At 54.0% G+C, this 22,417-nt stretch overlaps 2 protein-coding genes across 9 annotated transcripts; one reads left to right on the top strand and one right to left on the bottom strand.

Annotated features, from left to right (window-relative positions):
* Positions 1-1,597: 1,597 nt before the first annotated feature.
* On the top strand, positions 1,598-14,020 carry FSD1 (fibronectin type III and SPRY domain containing 1). Of its 6 annotated transcripts, none has more exons than XM_033133511.1 (13): positions 1,598-1,770; positions 2,720-2,815; positions 3,036-3,167; positions 3,913-4,014; positions 5,608-5,630; positions 5,826-5,947; positions 6,469-6,678; positions 10,290-10,388; positions 11,224-11,383; positions 11,733-11,812; positions 13,126-13,286; positions 13,477-13,565; positions 13,658-13,958. In XM_033133511.1, the coding sequence occupies exons 1-13, from the start codon at positions 1,756-1,758 to the stop codon at positions 13,680-13,682; spliced, it is 1,314 nt and encodes a 437-aa protein (XP_032989402.1). In that variant the 5' UTR covers positions 1,598-1,755; the 3' UTR covers positions 13,683-13,958. The 6 variants fall into 6 exon arrangements, with proteins under 6 accessions (XP_032989402.1, XP_032989401.1, XP_032989400.1 ...); XM_033133510.1 differs by having other exon boundaries at positions 1,599-1,770; positions 13,126-13,377; positions 13,658-13,959; XM_033133509.1 differs by having other exon boundaries at positions 1,620-1,770; positions 3,913-4,038; positions 13,126-13,377; positions 13,658-14,020.
* Positions 14,021-14,149: 129 nt separating this feature from the next.
* On the bottom strand, positions 14,150-22,069 carry STAP2 (signal transducing adaptor family member 2). Of its 3 annotated transcripts, XM_033133515.1 has the most exons (13): positions 21,861-22,069; positions 19,499-19,570; positions 19,236-19,358; positions 18,187-18,243; positions 17,581-17,681; positions 16,971-17,105; positions 16,446-16,515; positions 16,250-16,352; positions 16,051-16,125; positions 14,928-15,083; positions 14,738-14,839; positions 14,589-14,663; positions 14,150-14,329 (listed from the first exon to the last, which is right to left on the bottom strand). In XM_033133515.1, the coding sequence occupies exons 1-13, from the start codon at positions 21,960-21,962 to the stop codon at positions 14,187-14,189; spliced, it is 1,314 nt and encodes a 437-aa protein (XP_032989406.1). In that variant the 5' UTR covers positions 21,963-22,069; the 3' UTR covers positions 14,150-14,186. The 3 variants fall into 3 exon arrangements, with proteins under 3 accessions (XP_032989406.1, XP_032989407.1, XP_032989408.1); XM_033133516.1 differs by lacking the exon at positions 16,051-16,125; XM_033133517.1 differs by lacking the exon at positions 16,971-17,105.
* Positions 22,070-22,417: the final 348 nt, after the last annotated feature.

The raw sequence follows: 22,417 nt of genomic DNA, 5'->3' as shown, positions 1-22,417 counted from the left end.
TCAACCTTCCTAAGGTTCTGAGTGTCAGAGAGACAGGCCCTACTTGGCAGAGCAGAGGTACAAGGTTTAGAGGGACTCTCAGTGAGAGAACAGGCAGCTGGGGTGATGGACAACAGGAGGGAGTACAGAGGAGAGAGAGGCCCAAGTACTAACCCCAGAACTGCAACAGGAGGACCAGTGCTGTGCCCAGGGACCCCATTCCTGGTCCATCAGGACCCCTCTCCTGGCCGGTGCTCCGCCACCTCTTTCCCCCCTCCCATTTAACAGACTTCCTGCTATAATCTCCTCCCCAGCCACAGAGGCAGATATGACACCCAGGCCAGACGGGCAGACGTCTGGCGGCCAGTGCTACCTGGGGCTCCACTTCCTGCCACATTTTGCCTCAGTTTCCCCAAAGTTTTCTTTTTAATCTGAAAGGCAGTATGCATATGTGAGTGTGGATAATGTGTCCCAGTGAATGGAAATCTTTCTGGAAGGCTCTACATAAACACCTGAGTTGTGGGGACCTTTTCACAGGATGTTCCCTCTGCCTTCAATACTCTTCCTCCATATCTTCCTTCCTTACATTGGAAGGGCAGGTGATGCAGTATGGGGGTGGGGAGCATGGTGGACTGAAGAGCAGAATCCAGCTTCAGTTATTTGCCCCCAAAATGTCTTCCTTTGAGGGTCAGAGGCATGGATTTCTGCTGCGGGCTTTGGGTCCGACGACAGATGTGGGGGTTTCTCTGACCCCACGGCCTAGAGAGAAGTTTAGGGGCTCAGTTGAGAGGGTTCATAGGCTCCTCCAAATCCTACAGCTGTCACCCCAGGGGCTCACAGTACCCTCTAAGAGGAGGGGGCAGACCTCTAGGCCTCAACCACACTGTGACGTCCTTTCCCATCTAGAAGGAAGAGAGCCTGTGTCGTTTGAAGAGTTTTTATCAACCACAGGGAGGCCTCTGAGATGGCTGTCTGCCCACATCTCCCCAGCAGACACACACAGCCTTCCAGCCTCCCCCTGCCTAGTCCTTCCCTCTCCTTTGGACTTCCCGGAGCTCCACCTTCCCCCACCCTCTGATGAGAGCCAATGCTAGAGAACTTGGATAGATTCAGTCCCAGGCTGATGAAGAAGATATTCCTAGCCCTGTGGATTCTGTGTGGTCAGGGAAGCTTGTGGAGGAGATGTGAGAGCCTGGGGCTTTGTGGGATGTATAGGAGTTCAGTTGTGACATGAGGAGGGACAGAAGGCATTGGAAGGTTGAACATCCACTTGGGAAAAAGCCTTGGCTTTTCAGTAAATGCAAAGCTTATGAGTAAGTCAGGGGCCAGATCTCGGGGGCAGTGGGGTGGGTAGGATGGTAGAAATCCAGTTTGAGCAGCAGTGTGACAGATCAAGTGGGGAGACTGAGGCACCAGGAGGACTAGGGATGGGTTCTAGGTCACCGGCAGGGCCAGGAGGTCGAACCCAGGCATCCTGCCTCCCAGCTTCAGGCTCTCTGCTGCTCAGCCATCATTACCAATGTGGCTTGGTGCATCCCAGGTCTGGGGGTGGGGGTCCTGTCTCTCGGCGACCGCAGTACAGGACTACATTTCCCAGCCTGCCGCGCGGGCGGCGCGCCTGCGCGCTGTGGTCAGTGATGGAGCGCTGACTGGGGGCGCGGCTGCGGCGGCGAGGGCTCGGCGGGCTATTGGCTCCAGGCAGCGGCAAAGGCAGCTCGGGGACTAGAAGAGAGAGCGGGTCCCGCGAGCCGGGCTGGGACGAGCTGGGCTGCAGCTATGGAGGACCAGAGGGTAGGACCGGGAAGGGACGCGGCGGGGGTACCCAAGGGGAGGGGACCAGGTGATGCCGCAGCGCCCTCCCCGCCCCCGCCCCCGCCTCCAGCTTCTCTGCGGTCGAGGCCCCACCCCCGCCACAACCCGGCCCTCTAGTTCCCCCATTTGGGATGCAGCCCCTCAACTTCGCCCAGACACCCCATCATCTTAGCCTGGGTCCAAGCGCATCCCCTCCACTTCCCCCACCTCCACCCAGTATCCCGGACACAACCTTGACCCCATCCCCCACGCCTTTCGTCCGGACTGCGGACCAGGTGTCCCGGCCCCCGCCCCACCCTGCCCCCGAGGACGCCCCATCAGCTCAGCACAGGTGACCCCTCCGACCCTGCGCTTCCAGAAAAGAGAGCCGTCCGAGGCCTGGGTCAAAGCTACAGGCCCCAGCAGGGTCCTTCCACGCCGCCTCCTTCCCTCCAGGCATTTCCTCTCCCAGACCTCCCCTTCTCCCCACTTACCTGGGCTCTCTGGCACCCCGTCTCCTCAGGTTCCTCCTTTCTCCTTGCTAATCCTTTCCCAGGTTAGCCCATTTTCTGCGGGCATCATCTTCCTCTGGGGTTTTCTTTCGCCTCATCCCGGATTATGCCCCGCCCTCAGGATATAGGTACCTGGTTGAAGGCTTTGTGCTCCGGCCCAGGGTCTGTCTCTTCCTGAGAGTCTTTCTCTGCGCCTCAGTTTCCTCTTCTGTAAAATGGGCATCCTCACGGTGCCCATCTGCCGGGTGAGGGAAGGTAGGGCCAGAGCTTTGCCCAGGGCCTGCCTCGTGGCGGGTGCCCAAACTCATTGGCACAGTGGCCCCACATCTCCCTGGATCCCTGGAGGGGGGAGGGGGAGCACCAGATGTGGGAGCTGGACCAGCCTGGGGGGGCTTACTGGCCCTGCTTGTGTGTGTGCGCGCTTCCTGTGGGGGCAGGAGGCTCTGCGGAAGATCATCACAACGCTGGCTGTGAAGAATGAAGAAATTCAGAGTTTTATCTACTCCCTCAAGCAGATGCTACTGAATGTGGAGGTGAGGACCACAGCCCCCCAGGAGGGAGAGAGGAGGGCGGGGAGATCTTGGGCAGGTGGATGGAAGGGGAGGCAGAAGGGGGTATTCCTATGAGCTTGCCTATTGCTGCTTATGCCCCTGGGATTCTGAGCCTGGCTGCCAAGCCCGCGCCTCAGTTTCCCCATCTAAGCATGGGCTTTGGCCAATCCTGGCCATTTCAACCCCAAAATGTCTCTCCAAGGCAAACTCAGCCAAGGTGCAGGAGGACCTGGAGGCGGAGTTCCAGTCCCTCTTCTCCCTCCTGGAGGAGTTGAAGGAGGGGATGCTCATGAAGATAAAGCAGGACCGCGCCAGCCGCACCTACGAGCTGCAGGTGTGCGTGGGGATTCCCCCAGGCCCCCGCCCAGTCGCCATCCCCCACTGCACCCCTCACACTCAACAGAGCCCAGCTGGTCTCACATCTTCCTCCAAACCTCCTTTTCCCGCTCCCATTCTTGGAGATGCCCCCAAATGTCCCCAGTGTCCAGAGCCAGACACCCTGGTGTCGTTGGCCTCACCTCCTCTTCCCTGGTCTCTTGCCTGTACCCTCCCTGGCCATGACCCATCAACCCCCAACCACCTGCTCTCCCTCTTAATCCCCTGTTCCATCCGCCCCCTCTTCTCCATCACCACAGCCACACCCCCACATCTGGCCATTCCTCTTTCCTGTCCTCACCCAGCGCCTTCAGTTTCTCAGCCCTTCCCACTGGTCCCCCAGATCTGATGGCCAAACACCCCCTATGGCTCTTGTGGGACCTCAGACTCCAAGCTGGGATCACTGGGGCTGCATTGAAACCTCCTGGGCAACTTCCTGACATCCCCGGATCCCTGTCCCAATCCCGAGGGAATGTGGAGCCCTGGGGCTCAGGTGTAGCCTGAGCATGTGAGTTTTTCAGTAAAGGATCCCCAGGTGATTCTGATGCAGTGCCAGGAGCAATGCCTCGCCTCCCTCCAGCCTCCATCTCCCACCTGGAGCTGGAGAAGGGCATGGCACCCTGGATCCTGAAGGTGGGGAGGCCTGGGAGGCTTAGATGCACTGGGGTGAGGTGTGTCCTCCCTCAGTGCCATGCCGCCCGCAGAACCAGCTGGCTGCCTGCACGCGGGCCCTGGAGAGCTCTGAGGAGCTTCTGGAGATGGCCAACCAGACCCTGCAGGCCACAGACAGCGAGGACTTTCCTCAGGTGGGGGCCTCGGAGGCCATCCGGGTAGGACTGCCAGATGAAATACAGGACATCTAGTTAAATCAGCATTTCAGATCTACCACAAGAAATTGTTTAGTATAAGTTTGGCCCATGCAATATTTAGTACAAGTGTGTCCCAAAGATCGCGTGAGACGTACTTATACTAAAAAAATTATTTGTTGTTGATCTGAAATTCCAACTTAACAATTAATAATTTTTTTAGTATAAGTATATCCCATGCAAATGTTTAGTGTAAGTATTTCTGACATGTTGCGTGGGACATATTTATACTCAAATATTTTGTATTTATCTGAAATTCAAATTTAGCAATGAATAATTTTTTTAGTACAACATATCCTGTGCAATATTTAGTACAGCTGGTCCTCAAATAACCTTGTTTCGTTCAATGTCGTTTCATTATAACGTTGATGAGAAAAAAAGTGGATTCTTGGCATGGGCCACTGTGTGGACTGTGCACTCGCTCCCCACATTGGTGTGGGTTTTCTTTGGGGACTCCGGTTTCCTGTCATGTCCCAAAGCTGTGCAGATGAGGTGAATTGGCGTGTCTACATTGCCCCAGTGTGAATGGATGTGGGTGAGGGGCCCTGATGGAAGGGTGTCCTGTCCAGGGTGGGTTCCTGCCTGGCACCCTGAGCTGCCAGGAAAGGCTCCAGCCACTCACAACCCTAAGCTGGAATCAGCAGGTTGGAAAATCATTCTCTTACTTGTTTTTATTCATCTTTCTTACTCGTAAATGTCTGTATAGCTCACATTTATTTCAATTTTTTTTTTAAAGATTTGATTGGGGAAAGGGAACAGTGTGTATTTCCAGGACTTTACTGGGAAACAGTGTGTTTTTTCCAGGAACCACCAGCTCCAAGTCAAGTCGTTGACCTTCAATCTAGTTGTGGAGGGCGTAGCTCAGCTCCAAGTCCAGTCGCCATTTTCAATCTTAGTTGCAAGGGGCGCAGCCCACCATCCCATGCGGGAGTTGAACCAGCAACCTTGTTGTTAAGAGCTCACGCTCTAACCAACTGATTCATCCGGCCACCCCCTATTTCAATGTTTAATATTAGAAATGTTTGGGGTTTTTATTTAGAAGTTTGATGATGTTTTTGTGATCACAAATATGTGTAGGAACTTAACTTTTGTTTATATCAATTAGCCTATGGTAAAGTTGGTTTCGTTACATGTTGTTTCACTTACAGTCATAGTTTCTAAGAATCTATAGGCAACGTTGAATGAGGACTCACTGTACAATGTATGTCCCAAATATAGGATAGGACATACTTACACATATACTAAAAAGATCATTCATTGTTGATCTGAAATGCAAATTAACTGAGTGTCCTATATTTTTATTTGCTAAGTCTGCCAACTATATGTTCTGGGCACTGGGCAGGGGGTGGGGATGGGGGTGGAAGCCTGCCTTTGCCCCTCATCCTTTTGGGGCACAGCCAAGGGTTTCTGCCCCAGTGTTGGGGGAATTTTGGCAAATGGTTGCCATGCTGGGTGTCAGTCTTCCTGTCTGTACAGTGGTTTTCTAATTCAGTTGAGACAACTCTTTGAATTTTATTCTGTTCCTCTTTCTAGGCTGCCAAGCAAATCAAAGACGGGTAAGATACTGGATATGGCCCCCACCCTAGTGCCCTGCCCCTGGTATGAAGGTGGGGACGCCCACGTGAGGGTCCCTTGGCCCAGAGCACTGGACCAGAACAATGGGGAGGGGGTCCCACACACACCTTGGAGGATCAGGCCTGGGTCTACCCGAGATGCCTGCCAGCAGGCTGCCTCCACCTCCTTCCTTGTAGTGTAACAATGGCCCCCGCCTTCCGGCTGTCATTGAAAGCCAAGGTCAGCGACAACATGAGTCACCTCATGGTGGACTTTGCACAGGAGAGGAGGATGCTACAGGCACTCAAGTTCCTACCTGGTGAGAGGGAACTCGCTGGAGGGCCCGGGTTTCAGGGAAACCACTTGGGAGTCCAGGTGGGGGAGCCCTGAGACAAGGCCTGAAATAAGGCTGACAGCCAGGGTTGGAAACCCCAGAAGGCCCTGCCCCTGGGTGGAGCCATGATAATGCCCCACCCCCGTGGGTGGAGCTATGAGGAGGCCACACCTCTGCGTGGAGCCCTAAAAGGCCCCACCCATCAGGGGGTAATGTCCCATGAAGGCCAGGACCTCAATTGGCAACGAATTCTGGAAATGTTCTACTTATAAATGGTGGAATCCTGAGAATGCTCAGCCTTTGTTGGTTGAACCCTGAAAAAGCTCTGCCCCCACCCCCCACCCTTTGGTGGACCGCTGAAGAGACTTCACTATCCAGGCCCCATGCCTGGGATCCAGAGGCAGCCTCAGCCCTTCGAAGTTCTGTCATGTGAGGTGGGCTCCAGCAAAGCCCCTATGCCTGTGGCTGCAGAACCCTGACCTCCCTCTCCCTTCTGTCCTGGGCAGTCCCCAGCGCCCCGGTGATTGACCTGGCCGAGTCCTTGGTGGCAGACAACTGTGTGACCCTGGTGTGGCGCATGCCAGATGAGGACAGCAAGATTGACCACTACGTGCTGGAGTACCGGCGCACGAATTTCGAGGGCCCGCCCCGTCTCAAGGAGGACCAGCCCTGGATGGTCGTCGAGGGCATCCGGCAGTCAGAGTACACCTTGACAGGTAAGGGCGGCTCAGCCCAGCTGCCAACCCACCCGATGCCCGTCAGCTCCCTCCTGGCTCCTGTTTTCCCATCAGCCAACTGGGGACTTCAGGACAATCCCTAAAACTCATGGGGTGTGAGAACAGCCTGGCTGCACTGATCAGGAGTAGCAGGAGGTAATAACGGAAGTGATATTGATGACAGCCCCTGCACCATTTATTGTGGGCTTACTGTGTGCTCAGTGTTTTACACGTTAATAGGCAGGCTTATCATCACCATTTTACAGATGAGGGACCTGAGGTACAGTGGGGAGAAGGCACCATCCATCCATGTCTTATTTCTGCTCTCCAGCATTCATTTGATCACCCTAGTTTATTGAACGCCTACGGTATACTAGGTGCTGTCCTTGTCATAGTGGGCAGAGCGGACAACCTCTTGGAGCTGGGTTCCGGGGCCTCCCTTCTGGTATGTGGGCATTTCCTTATCAGTTACAAGAAAGCAGAAGGCCTGGGGGACTCCACCCGGCTCGCTCGTAGGCGGGGTCTGATAAAGGAAGAGTTGGAGGTCCCTAATGAGTTTACGAAGCCATCCTGAGCCAGGGAAACCCTCTGGGGCAGGAAGGGTCTTGCTGACAACATAACTAGCATCACAGTTCTTGGGCTGTAATCAGCTTGTTCCTTCTCTATAATTAGCATACATGGTTAATAATGAGCATGCTAATTGCAGCAAAGAAAAGCCACCAGCCCGCAAGAGCGCCTGAGAAGCTATTGGTTTACATGGGAATCAAAATAAACACACCCCGTTTCCCCCCAATCATTTTTTTATTATGGTACAATACACATAAACATAACATTTACCATCTTAATTGTTTTTGAGTGTACAGCTCAGTGACATTAAGCAGAGTCACATCGTTGTGCAGCCGTCCCCATCATCCATCTCCAGAACTTTTCATCTTGCAAAACTGACACTCTGTCAGCGTTAAACACTAACTCCCCGCTCCTCCTCCGGCAGCTGCTGGCACCCATCATTCAACTTCCCGCCTCTGTGATTGTTACTGCGCTAAGTACCTCCTATGAGTGGACTCACATAGTATCTGTCCTTTTGTCACTGGCTTCTTTCACTGAGCATAATGTCCTCAAGGTTCATCCGTGTTGTAGCAGGTCAGAATTTCTTTCCTTTTTTTTTTTTTTTAAAAGATTTTATTGGGGAAGGGGCACAGGACTTTTTGTTGGGGGAACAGTGTGCACTTCCAGGACTTTTTTCCAAGTCAAGTTTCAATCTTAGTTGTGGAGGGTGCCGTTCAGCTTCAAGTCGTTGTCCTTTCAGTCTTAGTTGTGGAGGGCGCAGCTCAGCTCCAAGTCCAGTTGCCGTTGCTAGTTGCAGGGGGCGCAGCCCACCATCCCTTGCAGGAGTTGAACCGGCAACCTTGTGGTTGAGAGGTCGCGCCCCAACCAACCGAGCCATCCGGGAGTGCAGCGGCAGCTCAGCTCAAGGTGCCGTGTTCAATCTTAGTTGCAGGGGGCACTGCCCACCATCCCTTGCTGGAGTCGAGGTGTTTAACCGGCAACCTTGTAGTTGAGAGCCCACTGGCCCATGTGGGAATCGAACCGGCAGCCTTTGGAGTTAGGAGCATGGAGCTCCAACCGCCTGAGCCACCAGACCGGCCCCTTCCTTCCTTTTTTAAGGGTGAATAATAGACCATTGTGTGGCTATGCTCCGCTTTCTCCAGTAGTGGCAGTTTACAGAGCTATAGTTCAATATCAAAAACCAGGAAACTGACATGGCTGTATTCTGCAGTGTTGATTCACATTTCACCAGTGTCACATGCCCTCATTGATGTGTGCGTGTATATTCCCATATGCAGTTTTATCCCACCTGTAAATTCATGCCATCACTACCGTAATCACGGTATAGATCTGCTCTGTCACAGGCTTCCTGGTGCATCTCCTTTAGAGCCACGCCCTCTCACTTTTGACAGAATTACTAGTGAGCGAGTTCTTCAGGGCGGGAAGCTGAATCCATCAAAAGGCGTGCAGTATTGAGGATATACATGAATGCGTTCACCTATGTAAATAACCTGTGTGGCTATTTGCAATCCGCCTACTAGCTCATTGATTGCTTGGAAAGACAGGAGGGTGGAGTGGTTATGACCTCCATTCCTCGACTCAGCTCATCCGCATGTGAACCCTGCTCAGCCTGGGGAATACGACTTCCAGTTTGCAGAAAAGGAAATTGAGGCACACAGTGAGCGAGTCTAGACTGTAGTCAGATGTGTTCCAGGTTTGAAACCCAGCCTTCTGGGTGGTAGTCTTAGCTCCAGGGCATTAGATGGCGCTGCTGAACAAACCACTGAACTCAGGGAAGGGGATCCAAAGAAGGGTGAGGCAGTCTGGGTGGGCACCTGGAGGAGGTGGCAGCCAGGCAGAGGCCCAAAAGAGAATAAGGGGGTTTGGAAGGAGCGGGCAGAGAAACAGCCTGATTGAGGGCTCAGAGTCAGAATGCTGAGCCTTTGTGTCTGGAACTAGTTACGTATGCAGAGAGCAATGTCTCTGGGGAGAGGTGAGAGGAGGAATGGGGACTTTGTCCTGAGGGCAAGGGATCTAAGGAGGGATTAGAGAAGGGGGTGCTGAGTGCTGCTTGGGATGCCCAGAGAATGGGCGTGCTCTGGGGAACACTCAGGAGGTGCCTGGACATGTGGTCAGGGCTAGAGGCGGGGCTGTGGGAGCCGTGTGTGGACGGATGGTGTCTGAAGGGCGAGAAAGGGACAGGGAGCAGAGTGGGATGACCAGGGATCCTAGACTGAGCCACCCTGACATTTAAGGGTGTCAGGGAGGGAGGAGCCTGCAAAGAAGACGGAGAGGGAATAACCAGAGGGGGCAGCCAGGAGAGGGCAGTGCCATGGCCACCAAGGAAAGAGTATGTTCCAGAAGGGAAGGAGTAGTCAGCCAGAAAGTCTTGCAAAATGGAACTGACACGGCCAGAGGAGGGAGAGGGAGTGAGGCAGCAGAAAGGAGGGTGTTCCTAAGCTCTCCAAAGAGGGAGAAGACAGCTTGATACCTGCTTTTTATTTTTAAGATTGGAAGAAACTAATCAGAAAAGACCAGAAAGGGAGGGTGAGATACATCCTCATCGTAGGGAAAATCTTTAACAAGTAACCAGGCATGGCTTGATCCAGGGGTTCCAGCAAGTGACTCGGTCACCTTTGTTCCCTGCACTTACTGACTCGGGACTGCATTCTCAAGGAGGCTAGCCAAATGAGCTGGCAAATTTTCCCAAGAGGCACTTCCTCCTAGCTGGCCAGCCAAGAGACAACAGCGAGTCTGCTCCCTATAATACCAGTTAAAGTCCCAGGGCAGATTCTGATTGGCCAGTTTGGGTCACGTGCCTATCCCTTAACTAATCTCTATGATTGGGTCATAAAGCATCCTGATTAGCCAGTCTGGTTTGGGGGTAGAACCAAGTAATACATAGCTCCACAGGTGAATGTGGGCAAGGATGGTTTCTCAGAGATAAGATGTCATTTACAAGGTGCTCCTTAGAAGGAGGGGCAGTGGGATTACTGTGGGACACAAGGGCCTCTAACCTATTACTCAAAGTGTACACAATGTTGAGATCCTCTGTTGCCTCCTAGGTCTCAAGTTTGACATGAAATACATGAATTTCCGTGTGAAGGCCTGTAATAAGGCAGTTGCAGGCGAATTCTCTGAGCCAGTGACTCTGGAGACACCAGGTGACTGGCTCCTACTGCTATCCTGGCTGTGACTCTATAACCCTTCACTTCTGGGGCCCCAGGGACTAGTGTGAAATGAGACTCTTCTAATCAGTATTCTGTGGTCCTTTTTGCCCTGGCTTCCAGGAAGCTCAGAGCTCAGTCCACAGTAGAATTCCTCAGCCTGCATGTCCGGTATAAACCTGCTCTTATCCTATACTTTTGCAGTTGACCCCATTATACCTGGATGGTTTTTAGACACACACACACACACACACACACACACACACACACACACACACTTTCGCGCGCGCGCACGCAGACGCGCACACGCTCTCTCTCTCCGTTCCCCCCCAAAAATATATAAGTGCTCTATAGAGTTGGGGAGGGTATATCAGTAGTGAAGACAGATTTCTTAGCCTCCCACAGTGATACCTTTGCATGCCCTGATAGGAAGTCCTTCTGCAGTCTAGCTTAAATATGTCATGCTGTAGCCTAGCCCCTTTCCTGTGATTAATCCCCAATGGAAACACAGGGCAGCATAAGTGGTTTGAAAATGGCTCCAGACCTGGGAAATCTTTAGGAAGCCCTTGGCCTTCACTCCCTTAGCTGCATGGTTTGCTCCCTCCATTCTTCCCCATCTTGTCCCTTTCGGTGTCTTTCTGCCTGTCGTCTCTGTATCTGTCTGTCTCTAAGCCTTTATCTGTTCTCTTTCTCTATGTTTTGGTCTCTGTTTCTTTGTCTCTCTGTTCTCTGTCCCTGTCATGGTCTGTCTTGGTCACTGTCTGTCTCTCTCTGTCTCTGTGTCTCTCTGGGTTTCCCCATCTCTGTGACTCCCGCGTCTGCCCGGCCCCAGCGTTCATGTTCCGCCTGGATGCGTCCACATCCCACCAGAACCTGCGGGTGGATGATCTCTCCGTGGAGTGGGACGCCATGGGTGGAAAGGTGCAGGATATCAAGGCTCGCGAGAAAGATGGCAAGGGACGGACGGCGTCTCCTGTCAACTCCCCAGCCAGGTAGCCTGCCCCCTCCCCTGCCTGAGTCTCTGCTGGAGGAGATCAAGATGGACATGGACACACAACTCAGTGTGGTCAACGCTGGGGTGGAGGGAAGGACATGGAGCTGGGGAGCCAAAATAGTGAATCAAGGGAGAGGAGACTTTGAACTGGCTACTGATGTTTGAATAGGAGTTTTCCAGATGCGGAAGGGAACAGGCATGTTCTGACATGAGTGGCCCAGTGTATGAAAAGAAACAAATGCTGTCAGGGATTGAGGAAAAGTCCCCAGAGGCTGGGGTGGAGCAGGGGAGCCCTCTGTGGGGGAGGTGAGGACTGAAGTGAGCCTTCCCCTTCCTGCCACCCACAGAGGTACTCCATCTCCCAAGAGGATGCCCTCGGGTCGTGGGGGACGGGATCGCTTCACAGCTGAGTCCTACACAGTGCTGGGTAAGGAGCAAGGAAGACGGGAGGAGGTCAGGGCCCTGATGGTGGGGGGTGGGGGGAAACTCCTTTGGTTGGGGAAACTGAGGCAGCCATCAACAAAACTTTTCTGGGAATGGTCCCAGTAACATGTATTGTTGTTGTGCTGGGGGGATAGGAAGGTTTGGGGAGGAGGGATTGGGGAGTGGCTGGTCAGGAGCTTGGGAGGGGGCGTTCCCTAGGGTCTGTCAAATAGCTGCGACTTGGGGAATAGCTGGGATTTGGGAGATAGCTGGAAAGAATACTGCTTATGAAGCAACTGGGTTTGAGGAGGAGCTGAAGCAAGGCTAAGGGTGTGTGGATGAGCCAGAGAGAGTAGCTGGTATAGGAGACGTTGAGGAAATGGCTAGGATTAGAGAAGTGGTTAGCACCACGGGAGCGATTAAATCTTGTAAAAGAGAAGCTGGAGTCCATGAAGAACTGGAGTTTAGGGAAATTGCCACTGTCCAGAAAAGGGCTTGGAAAAGGGGTTGAGGTTTTATGAGGTCAGTAGCGTCAGTAATATCGGGCCGGGGGCGGTGTGGGCGGACAAACACAGGGAGTAGCTGGGTTCTGGGGATGAGCTCAGCTCTGAGGAGAAGTGACGGTTCTAGGGAGGATTCAGATTTTCTGGAAAGCACCTGGGACGGTCAGAGTTGGGGTTTGGGGCGGAAGCAGGGGGCGATGTGGGGGTCTGTGGAGTAGCTGATATTTGAGAGGGAGCTGTGTAGCTCCTGAGAGGGGCCTAGACTAGTTATGGTTGGGAATCTAGCTCTTGGGGTCTGGAAAGGATGTGAACTTAGGGATGAGCTGAGATCTAGAGGGCGTCTGAACCCCAGGAAGGGCTAAGGCCTGGAAGAACCTGCTCTCCACCAGGAGCTGGGTGCCTGCGAAGAATCTAGATTCAGAAAGCAACAGGAAGGAGTCTGGAGTTCCAGGGAGTATCTGGACTCCAGGACTTGAGTCCTGTTGGAATACATGGAGTTCGCCAGGAGCAAGGGTTTGGGGATTATCCAATCTTTGGAAGAACTGAGGAGTAGCTGAACATGGGGAGCAACTGGAGGAATTTTCTAAGACCTGGAAGTTTCTGGAAGGAGTAGCTTGGACTTATAGGGAATCTGAAAGGACTAGTAGAAGCTTGGAGAACATCTGGACTTAGTATATAGGGGGAGTTGAAGCGTGGGGAATAGCTGGGGACCAAGTAGCTGTGATCTGGGAAGTACCTGAGTGGCTGACCCTTATGGAGAAGAGCGCCCGGGACCCTATGCTACCCAGTCCCCACTGCCCACCCCGCCCCACAGGGGACACGCTGATCGATGGCGGGGAACATTACTGGGAGGTGCGCTACGAGCCAGACAGCAAGGCATTCGGCGTGGGGGTGGCCTACCGCAGCCTGGGCCGCTTTGAGCAGCTGGGCAAGACGGCCGCGTCCTGGTGCCTGCACATCAACAACTGGCTGCAGGTCAGCTTCACCGCCAAGCATGCCAACAAGGCCAAGGTGCTGGACGCCCCTGTGCCTGACTGCCTGGGCGTGCACTGCGACTTCCAGCAAGGTGACTGAGCCCCAGCTGGCATCTCCAGCCACCTCTGCCTGTCTGTCTCTCTGCCGCAAACCCTCTTACTGGTCCCCTGTCGCTCTGCCCTCCACCCAGGCCTCCTGTCTTTCTACAACGCCCGCACAAAACAGCTGCTGCATACCTTCAAGGCCAAGTTCACACAGCCACTGCTGCCTGCTTTCACAGTGAGGCCCCTTCCATGGCCCTGGATAGGAGAGGGTGGCCCTGGGTGCTGGCTTTGCTGCCAAGCCTCTCCTTTTCCCTCCCTGTCCCCCAGGTATGGTGTGGCAGCTTCCAGGTGACGACAGGACTGCAGGTGCCCAGTTCCGTGCGATGCCTGCAGAAGCGAGGCAGTGCCACCAGCAGCTCCAACACCAGCCTCACCTAGGCCAGTGGAATGCCCACTCAGCCGGGCTGATTTTGGGTGCCACTACCAGGCCTTGGCTATTTCAGCCGGGCACCCTCTAACTTGCTGCTTGGAGCCTTAACTCCTAATGGGGTCACCAACAGGGAGCGGGCCCCGGGGCAGGCCCTCCTCCCCACCTCATTTCCTAATAAAGGTCAAACACTGGCCAGGCAGTGCTGCTGGTTCTTTGGGGCTGGGTGGCACTGGCTATGCCCTGGCCCTCTCTGGACCTCAGCTCTCCCAGCTATAAAATGGGCTTTTCTGGCAAAGTCAGGTGGCAGTTTTTTCTGAGTGAGGATCTTTGGGAGCAAATGGGGCCAGCTGTAGGCAGACATCTGACGGACCCTTCATAGGCCCCCAAAGCCAAGTCAAACACATAGGCCCTGTTGTCACTTGAGCTTTAATTCTGGGAGGAGGGGTTTGCTTGACTGATGTGCCATGCTCTGAGATTGGCCCGCTGGTCCCCAGCAAGCCCAGCTGTATGCTCCAGTGCCCGCCGTCTCTGTAGTTTCTCTTCCAGCTCTGTTGTCACATTGGCCAATGCTGGGGGGCAGGGGTGGGTACCCGACACTTCAGCTTCACCAGGAATCCCCAGTCCATGCTGCACCCACCCCACATCCACCCAGGACTGGCTACAGAATGTGTGGGGCTCAGGGCATGAGGAGTTTTGAGATGGAGACAACAGGACATTAAATCAAGTGCAGGCCGTTCGGAGTGTGAGGTCCTGTGTAACTGCACAGGTCACATGCCTATGAAGCCCCTCCTGCATGGACTCCTCCCCCGACACACACCGACCCCTTACCTGTTGTGGGGAAGAAAGCCTGCGCTGAGCTGACAGCCAGCTTTCTGGCCAGGCAACCAGGAAGGCCTTTGGGTTCTGGAGAAGACAGATGAAAGCTGAGGCTGGCCCTCCATTGGATGAGGCAGGGGTTGGGGAGGAGGGTTCCCTACCTGGCTTGGGCACAGTGGGTGGCTTTGGAGGCTTTGCCTGAACCTTTGGGGCTGGGGGACACTTCTTTGGCTTCAGGACCATCAGCCGACCGGTGGAGAGCACTGCATGGACAAAGGTATGGCGTGTCACATCCAGCAGTGAGCCTGCTCCCCCTGCCCCTTTTCTCAGCCACCCCCTGTCCCCACCCACCGTCCCCATTCACGTAGTCAGCAGCTGTGGCGTCTTCAATGGGAATCACGTAGTTTTCATCCGGGTTCGATAGCGGGGGCAGCTTGTCCTGGCTGGACCCAGGCGTGATGGATGTGGGAGACGGCTGCTTGGGGTCACTGGTGGGGGATGCGGGACCTGGTGGGAAATTGTCGTCACTTTTGGGACTCACATAGTGCAGGAACACTCAAGGTGGGTCTATGTGCTTCTGTGAGTGGGAATGTATGTGTGCATGCATGGATACGGCATGTGTGTGCATGTGCCCATTTTTAAGTCTGTGTCCCTGTGTAGCATAAACATGTACAGTGGGTGAATTTGCATAAATTGATTATATGTAAGTATGTATGCATGACTACATGGGTGTTGAGGTTTGGTTGGGTACTTGTCTCTATTCGTGTGTACATGCATGTGTCTATAAATGTCTGAATTTGTGCTGTGAGTGGATATGTCTGCATTTGTGTGCACACGTGATTGTGTGCACACGTGATTGTGGCTTAAGGTATGTATATGTGTAGTCATGCATGTGTGAAGCCATTGTGTACATGGATGTCTACGTATGGCCTTCTGATTATGCTGGGAGACACAGTTCATGTTGGTGATTGTGGCATGTGTGTATGTATGCGTACATACATGTCTGTTGTGAACATGGAGCCCCAGCATCTGCCCAGCTCAGGGCAGATCATAATGCTTCCAGCCTCTTCCGCTCCAGAAGCTGGACTGCCTCCGGTCCCTTTCCCAACACCCACCCTGATTTCCTATCTCTGCGTAGTTCCCCTGCCCCCCCCCCCATTGCCCATCACTACCTACTGAGCTCCTTGGAAACTCAGCAAATCTGCCCTCCTCAGTATATCTTCCCCCGACCCTGCCCCCTCTTCTCCCCGACTCTAGGCCACGCCCCAGCCCCAGGTCCCATCACAGAGCGCTGGGAGTGTCTCTGTCCAGCTGCGTCTGCCCCCTCCACAACCTGGAAGTTCCCAGAGGGCAGGGTCGGGGTAATTTCTGGATCCCTGAACTCTGCGTACAAGCCTGGGCACAGGAGGCACCACGTGGGTCCTAGGTCTCTCCCCGATCTGCCCCAGCGACGGCAGCAGGGAGGGGGCGTCACCTGGGCCGGGGACAGCTGGGACCGAGGGCGCCACCCACAAACTCTCGCCGTTCTCCTTATCCGCCTCCACGTAGCCTAGAACAGAGATGGCTGCCTGGAGGAGGCGCGGCGGCCAGGCGCTGACCCAAGGGTGTCCCCGTCGGGCGAAGGTGGTAGAGGCATGGACTGGGCCCCGGGAGTCCCCTGAAGCCTCACCCACCTAGCACCTTCTCGTAGTCCTCGTCCAGTAGGAAGGGCACCAGCGCCTTCTTGGTGTGCAACACGAAATAGTTGACCACTGCATCGAGTGAGGCGCAGGAGACCTGGGGGGGTGGATAGGGGAACCGGTTAGGGCCGCTGGGGAAGGGGCGCGGATCCCGCCAGTGTGCTTCCCAAAACCCTGGCCCATTGCTCACCGGTTCCTCCACGTCGATCACGTACTTAGTACCCTCGCGCTTCACCTTGTAGTGCCGAACCACCGGAGCCCTGCACAGGCAGTGGCCAAGTGGGTGGCCTGGCTCAGACCAAGGAATAAATACCCCAAACCCTCGTCCTGTGTCCGTCCCCATGCAGAGCCTAACCCTCCCTTCCCTCTTCCCAGCACACGGGAAAGACCCCGCTCCTAGCCCTGGCACCGCCCCCAGGAGACCCCGCCCCGATGTACTCCACCCCCCAGGAAACGCCCTGTCCTTCCTGGCTTCGCCCCTGGGTTCTGACTGCACCTTGGATGTGACCCCACCTATAACCCTACTCCGGGGCGGGGCCAACCTCAGGATCCCACCCCCGTGGCCTCTGGCCCACCCCCACGTCCTCCCTTGTCCCAGCTCCGACTCTGTCCCCAGGCAATCTCTCTCTAGGATCTGACTTTGTCCTCACGTCCGACCTCGACCCCATGCACAACCCTATTTGGATCCCCCGGCTCCGGAGCTGCGCATGCGCACCCGTTGAGCGTCTGGCGCGTAGTGACTGCCAGAGCGACCGTGCCATCCCCGCTGGGCCGCAGCAGCAAGTTCCCACATTCTGGGTAGCGCTCCAGGAGCAGTTGCGCCTCCAGCCGGCTCACCTTCAGGAAGCACCTGGGACGGGCCGCGTCACTCACACAAGACAGGACCCGTTCCCCAGAGACCTAGAACGCCCTCCCGTACGTAAACCCGCCCCTGGACACCCAGTTACACCCTACCGCTTATAAACCCCGCCCTGGGCCACGCCTTCTAGGCACCTAGATCTGCCCCTGGAGACCCAACCTCTTTACCCTAAGTCCAGCCCCTGCTCCCTGGGGCCCTGCTCGGCCCCCCAGGCCCAGGTTCCGTCTCCGGAGGCTCAGTCCAGTACTCCAGGCAGCTAGACCCTCCCCTGGAGGCCCAGACCCGCTCCCCAGGCACCTAGACCAGTTCTCAAACAGCAAGTCCAGCTCCCAGCACGGGACCTAACCCCGCCCCAGACCGGATGCACCCTGTACTCAAGACCCAACGGTGGGAGATCCCATTCACTGCCCAACCTCAGCCCCACGCCCCCCTTCCTGTAGCCTGGCAGGCCAGGAGGGACACTTACGAGGGAATCTCCAGAGAGCGGCGCACCTCCTCTTTGGCCAGGACCTCAGCCATCATGTACAGGTGTCCAGGTAGCAGGGTCAAGTTGGATGGAACACGGAGCTGAGGGACGATCGGGGCGTCAGGGAACAGGCAGCTGTGCCCATGTCACACGAGGGCAAACCGAGGCCAGAGTGCAGACGGGGGGCCAGGATGGGAACCTGGGTCTGGGAGCCTCCCTACACTTTCAGAGGCACAGAGGCTTTGGAGAGGCTGTAGAGCGAGACTTTGGTGATGGGGGGGAGGACAGAGCAGATGCTAGAGTGTAGTTTCAAACTCTACAGGCTGCAGGGGTCAGGCAGGGAACAAGTGAGTAAACTAGGTATCAGGAATGTTGACGAAAACTCCTGGTTTTTAAGTGATGGCAGCTAATTTTAAAAGTTTTATCACTCTGTTGGCAAAACAAAAGATGTTTATGGGCTACATTTGGATTGTAGGTCACCAGTTTGAGACCAGTGGGCTATACTCTAGGGGCTTGTTTGGGTAATGAAGATGGAAAGAAAAAAGAGGATTTCTGAGAAGGCTTAGTGGGGAATGGGAGAGAGGGACAGAGGGCAACCACTCTGACCTCCACCACCGTCAGGATGAAGCCTTTCCACATCTCCCGAGACTCCAGGCTCTCTACCTAGGGAAGGAAAGAAAAAGTCCATGTTGATTAGCCTCATTCTATTCATCTATGAAATGGGAGTAAGGAATAACAGTCCCTGTTTCCAAGGGCTATTTGGAAGATTAAATGACTTAGGACAGATTAATTTAGGATGATGTCTGAATATAAGTCCTTAGTAATGTGGCATGTTATTCTTTAATGTTATTACACCAACATTTAGAAAAACATAAATCAGATCATGTATCTCCTATGCTCTAAACCCTCCCAGGGCTCCCACCTCCCTCAAGGTAGAAGCCCAAGTCCTCTCCATGGCCCCCAGGGCCCTCCCTACAGGACCTGCTCTTGTCCCCTCCCCTTCCTCACCTCCTCCCTCTCTCTCCTCGCTCACTCTGCTCCAGCCACACCGGCCTCCTCACTGTTCCTCCAACACACAAGATACACCTGTCTCAGGACCTTTGCATGTGCTGTTCCCTCTGCTGAAGAGCTGTTTCACAGACATCTGCACTGCTGGCTCCCTTACCTCCTTCAGGTCCTCAGTACGGCCTTCCCTGGTCATACCTCTTAACATTACATTCCTTTTTCCTTAGCAATGTCTCCCTAGCATCTACTGCCATGTGACACTCCATGTATTTTACACATTTATATTGTTGAGTGTGTCTCCACCACTCCTGTAAACTCCACAAGGGCAGGGATTTTTCATTGTCTCTTCACTGCTGTGCAACTAGTAGAAGAGGGTCTGACACACAGTAGGTGCTCACTAATGTTTGTTGAAAGATTGAATGATGGCAGTGATGAGCTTGTGGATCAGATCTTGTTCTGGGCACTTTACACATATTATCCCATTTTGCAGTTGAGGAAACTGAGGCCCAGAGAGGTCAAGTGACTTGCCCAGTGTCACAAACCCAGTGATAAACTCTACATGATTCCGTGCCAGCATGTGTTAAGGATGGGTGCAATGGAGAAGGAGGGTCTCCCACCCGCTCCCCCCTTGTTCAAGTTCAAGGACTTACCTTGAACTTGATCTCCTGCTTCCGGAGGACTAGGTTGAAATGGGTGCCAGGGTCATGGGAGGTCCCCCACGGAGCTTCATCTGTGAGTTTCACAAATGTTCCAAGGTCTAGCTTCTCCATGTACTGGGGGCACAGAAGCGGAAGTCTGAGCATGAGGCCTGTGGTCCCGCAGGACCCCTGGCCTGACCACACCATCTCCACCTTCTGCTTGGTGCCTGGGGTCAAGTATGGGCCAACTCATGAGCCCTCATTCCCATCCTTACCTGGAAGTCCCGATTGCTATTGTAGAAATAGAGAGTGAGGCCCTGGAGGCCGGCCCAGAACTTCTTATAATCCTGGGGACCAGAGGTGGAGAAAGAGGAGGATGTGAGGTGACAAACTGGGTACCTCCAACACACCCACTCCTGCCTCAGGACCTTTGCATTGGCTGTTCTCTCTGCCGGGACACTCCCCAGATCTCCACATAGTTTCCTTCATTACCTGCTATGGGTCTTTCAACAAATGTTGCCTTTCAGGAAGACCCTCTCCAGCCATGGCCCAGCCTCTGGGGATCTGTTATTCTCCGAGAAAGGATCAAAGAGAACCTTGATGGGACCCAGAGCAGTCCCCCAATTTATGGAGGAGGAAGTTATAGGAGTGAGTTGAGCTAACTGGATTTATGATGTTCCATCCATCCATTCACCCACCCATCCATCTACTGAGCCATCCACCCATCCATCTACCCATAAATATTTACTGGCATATCTTAGGTGCCAGACCCAGGGATAGGTGCTGAGTCTATAATCTCAAAATTTCACATGGTTGTGGACTCTAAGAGGTTTGCAGATTCCGGATTTCCTCCAGGATTCTGAATTCCAAATGTCCTAACTCTCTGGAGGTCCAAGGGGCTGATACAGCTCAGACTTTAAGATTCTAGGGGCTTTTTCACCAAATGTTCCCTGAGCACCTACTGTGCAACCAGTTCTCTTGTGGGCAGAAAACAATAAGTGGGACATGATTTCTGTTTCTAAATAGATCATTTGCCAGAGAATAGAGAGAAAGCACAGATACTAAAATCCTCCAGGAAAGAGAAACTAGGATCCCTGGGGAGGGACAGACCCTGGACCATGAGATGACAGAGGAGGAGAGCGGCCCTCCAACTAGAAAATCTGGGAAGGCTTCCTGAAGGAGGAGGAACTTTAATTAGTCTGTAATGATAATGAGGATAGTGCTTATATTGACAGCTACCATCCATTCATTAATCAATCCATTCATCCATACACTTCTCTACCCACCCACACATCCACCCACGCGTCTACCCCCCCACTCATCCATCCATCTATTCATTTATCCATCCATCCATCCACTTATCCATCCCTCTATGTATCTACCCATACACACATCCACCCATCCATTTGTCCATCTATCCACCCGTCTATCTGCCCATCCATAGATAGATACATCCATACATTTAGCTAACACTTATTGAGGACCTACTCTGTACCCAGCACTGTTCCAGGTACTCAGAATAGAGCAATAAGTGATTAAACTCAGTATAGTCAGAACTACTTTGTCATGCACTGGCTACGTGACATTGGACAAGTTATTTAAGCTCTGTGCCTCAGTTTCCCCACCTATAAAATGGCAATACTCCTGGTACCCACCTCAGAGACTGTTGTGAGAATTGGGTAAATTAGTACATGTAAGGCACCACCACTGCTTACCCTGAATCAGGCCCTCGGCCTGCTGAGGGCTACCCCTCTGCTGTAACCAAGACTATGGCCCTATTCTACCCATTTTATAATAGAGAAAACTGAGGCACAAAGATGGAGAGTCATTTGTATAAGGCCTGGGAGTCAGGAGGCGTGGAGCGAGATGTGAACCTGGGTCTCACACTCTGGGGCCCACGGTCTTTCTTAACAACTGTGATCTGCTGCCTCTAGATGCTTTCTAGACTGCGGTGGGGGGCTTTGGGTGCATGGAAACACAAGGAAAGGAGAAGGGAACTGCAATGACAAAGGCAGGGAGGTGGGCAGGGAAAGCAGTAGGTGGATGGTTTGGATTACAGTAGAAGATGAATGGATATGGGAAGTGGTGGGGGCGGGGGGGAGAGAGATAGGTCCTCGGTGGGAACCCAGGGGCTGGGCTTTATTCTGAGTAAGACACACACACACACACGCACACGCACGCATTGGCCCTGTGGCCAGTATCTGGTCCTGCCAAATGTGGTCCCCAACAGCTCTTCCTGTCCCCACATGCAACTGTCCTCATTTTGTCCCCTGCGGCTGAAGTTCACAAAGTTACTTCAGGGCTGGGGGAAGAGGAACTAATCAATCCAATTCCCCATTTCCTGGAGGAAGTCCCGGAGCCTGCTTGTGTCCGACCGACAGAAAGAGAGACTGAGACCGAAAGACGGAGACCAAGAGAGAGGCAGGTAGAGACAAAGAGAAAGAGATCAAATAAGTCAGAGACACAGAGAGAGAGAGACAGAGGCAGACAGGTGGGCAGAACCCTTCCCGGCCCCCGGCCCATGCGCTACCCCATCCAGCACCCACCCTGCCCTCCTTGGCCAGGGGTGATGGAGGCTTAGAAAGGTGCCTCACCTGCCTGGCCGCCCAGCAGTGCCCGGCTCCCTGCCCCCCTTACCTGGTCGCAGGGTCCCTTCTTCTCCAGAAAGCTCTCATAGTAATGTGAGGGCAGGGCACACTTGGGCTTGGGGACTCGGGGTGGGCGCAGGGCTGAGGCCATGGTGGGCCCGGGTCTTTGGCCCGGCCTCTCCTTCCACTGGGCACCTCAGCTGGGCCAGGAAGCAGAGAAACAGGTTCCAGGGGAATTTCCTCTCTTCTGTCATCTCCCGAGGTCCCTCCCCTGTCATTGCTGGGCGGGAGCTGGGTTGGGCAGGTCCAAGGATCCTGGGGAAATCCCGGCCTCTCTGGTCTCCCAGAGAGATTCAGGAAGCTGTGCTGGAGTCATGGAATGGAGGAGGGAGCCACATGAGGCTTTCAGTGTGGAGCAAAGATTGGGCAGACGGTGTACCAGGAAGGACCAACAAAAGCGTGGAAATGAGAAAGGAAGGAGTGTGGTGCCTGAGTGGCTAGGGCATGTGACAAAAGAGGACACAACAGGAAAATAACATGAAGGCCTGAAACGCTCATCAGCCTGCCTGGACATTCAAATTCTTGCCTGTATCTACCCCCAAATCT

The sequence above is a fragment of the Rhinolophus ferrumequinum genome, chromosome 18, assembly GCF_004115265.2.
Source record: "Rhinolophus ferrumequinum isolate MPI-CBG mRhiFer1 chromosome 18, mRhiFer1_v1.p, whole genome shotgun sequence".
NCBI classification, from domain to species: domain Eukaryota; kingdom Metazoa; phylum Chordata; class Mammalia; order Chiroptera; family Rhinolophidae; genus Rhinolophus; species Rhinolophus ferrumequinum.
This window is presented reverse-complemented; position numbering and strand designations above follow the sequence as displayed.